Source organism: Neophocaena asiaeorientalis, unplaced genomic scaffold (assembly GCF_003031525.2).
Source record: "Neophocaena asiaeorientalis asiaeorientalis breed wild unplaced genomic scaffold, Neophocaena_asiaeorientalis_V1.1 scaffold78, whole genome shotgun sequence".
Taxonomy (NCBI): domain Eukaryota; kingdom Metazoa; phylum Chordata; class Mammalia; order Artiodactyla; family Phocoenidae; genus Neophocaena; species Neophocaena asiaeorientalis.
The window spans coordinates 19324623-19326018 of NW_020175018.1; the positions used below are offsets into that span (position 1 = coordinate 19324623).

Below are 1396 nucleotides of genomic sequence, written 5' to 3' on the forward strand. Positions count from 1 at the left end.
AAATTACCTTCTAAAAAAAGTCCATTTTTATTTTTACAGGGAAGGTATAGGCTTCTCACAGCAAACTCTTTCTGCCCCAGCGGGAATTGCTGGAAGGAAGCCAGGAGTCCCCTCAGACCGTTTGTCCCCCGTACTCTCTGCACCACGCCCCCATCCCCACCGGCTGCCCTGTCCCCCAGGCGGGCCTTCGAGGGGAGCCTCAGCCCCTCAGCAAGTTTCTCAGGGCCGCCTGGGTTTCTTCCCATTTGCTCCAGACACATTTAAACATGTCTAGGGCTTCCCCCTCCCCCATACTCCCCCCGGCGGCCCCCAGTTACAAAGCAAATGCGCCTGGAAATCAGGGTTTGGGTTACAGGGAGCGCAGGGAATCGCGTTCCCGAGGTAAACGGCGCACAGGCATTAGCAGGTACGGCACATCTGTGAGTTATTTTCACGTCTCCAGGGGGAAGGGAAAAAACCCCAACGATCCTTAAGTAAGACCAGAATTCTTCTATATTCCTGCCTTGACAGCTAAGGAAACAATCTGCCAAAAACCAGAGGCGCTGCCGAGTGTCGGCGTGGGAATGTTAGTTTAGTCAGAGACTTGCTCTGGGCCATTTAAATAAAAACAGGCACTTTGGTGGCAAACGCCAGTGGGCCGAGCCTGCGACTGGAGCTTCTGCGATCCAGAGGGGCTTTTGCAACCCCCTCTCGCGTCCCTTTTTCCTCGGCCTTTCCAGCCTCCTTATCTTCATAATCAGCATCTCGTGGGTAAACATTCATTGCAATAATTCTCAAAAATCAGCAAGGAAAGCCGTCTTTCACGTGGCCCCAGCTGGAGAGAGGACCGCTCAGCCGTTGGAGCCCGCCCCAGGGGCCTGCAGCCGCTGGAGGGTCTTTGCACAGCATAAATCAGACCGACTATCACTCAGGCACAGGGAGGATAGACATGCTTCAGCACTGTGGGAACCAGCAGGCCGTGATGGGATTAGCTTGCAGGTTCCCAGGGGCGCGCGGCCTTTGTGGGGGGGGGCCGCCGCCCCTCCTCACCTCCATGCGGGACCTGCCGGGGCGTCTACTGTGCGCTGAGCATCTGCGTGGGCACCCATGAGGCTGGGGTGAAGGGCCTCATGGGTTTTTTCCCTCTTTGGTTCCCACGCATCTCGTGGAAGGAAAGCTGGTTCCCATGCCTGTGGGCAGGGCTGAGAAGGGGCGACAGGGGCCCAGGGCTCTGCTAGTGCCGGGGTGGGGGGGGGGTGTGGGGGAAGTTCTCCCTCGGCCACCCCCCTGCCGTGCAGGGCACTGGGGGAGAGGGGCGCCTCCCCCCTCCCTGGGGACCCTGACTCGCGGGCGGGTCCGTCCTCCCTTCCCCAGAGCTGGGGGTCCTGAGTATGCTTGGACTAATGTCTGTTCCTCA

General features: G+C 58.7%; 1 protein-coding gene across 1 annotated transcript in view; it reads right to left on the bottom strand.

The window, feature by feature from the left end:
- The window catches only part of NOTCH1 (notch receptor 1), a 52122-nt gene extending 51087 nt beyond the window's left edge, over positions 1 to 1035 (bottom strand). The window contains 1 exon segment of the mRNA XM_024762427.1: positions 1030 to 1035. Within this exon segment, the coding sequence (XP_024618195.1) occupies positions 1030 to 1035 (6 nt within the window).
- Positions 1036 to 1396: the final 361 nt, after the last annotated feature.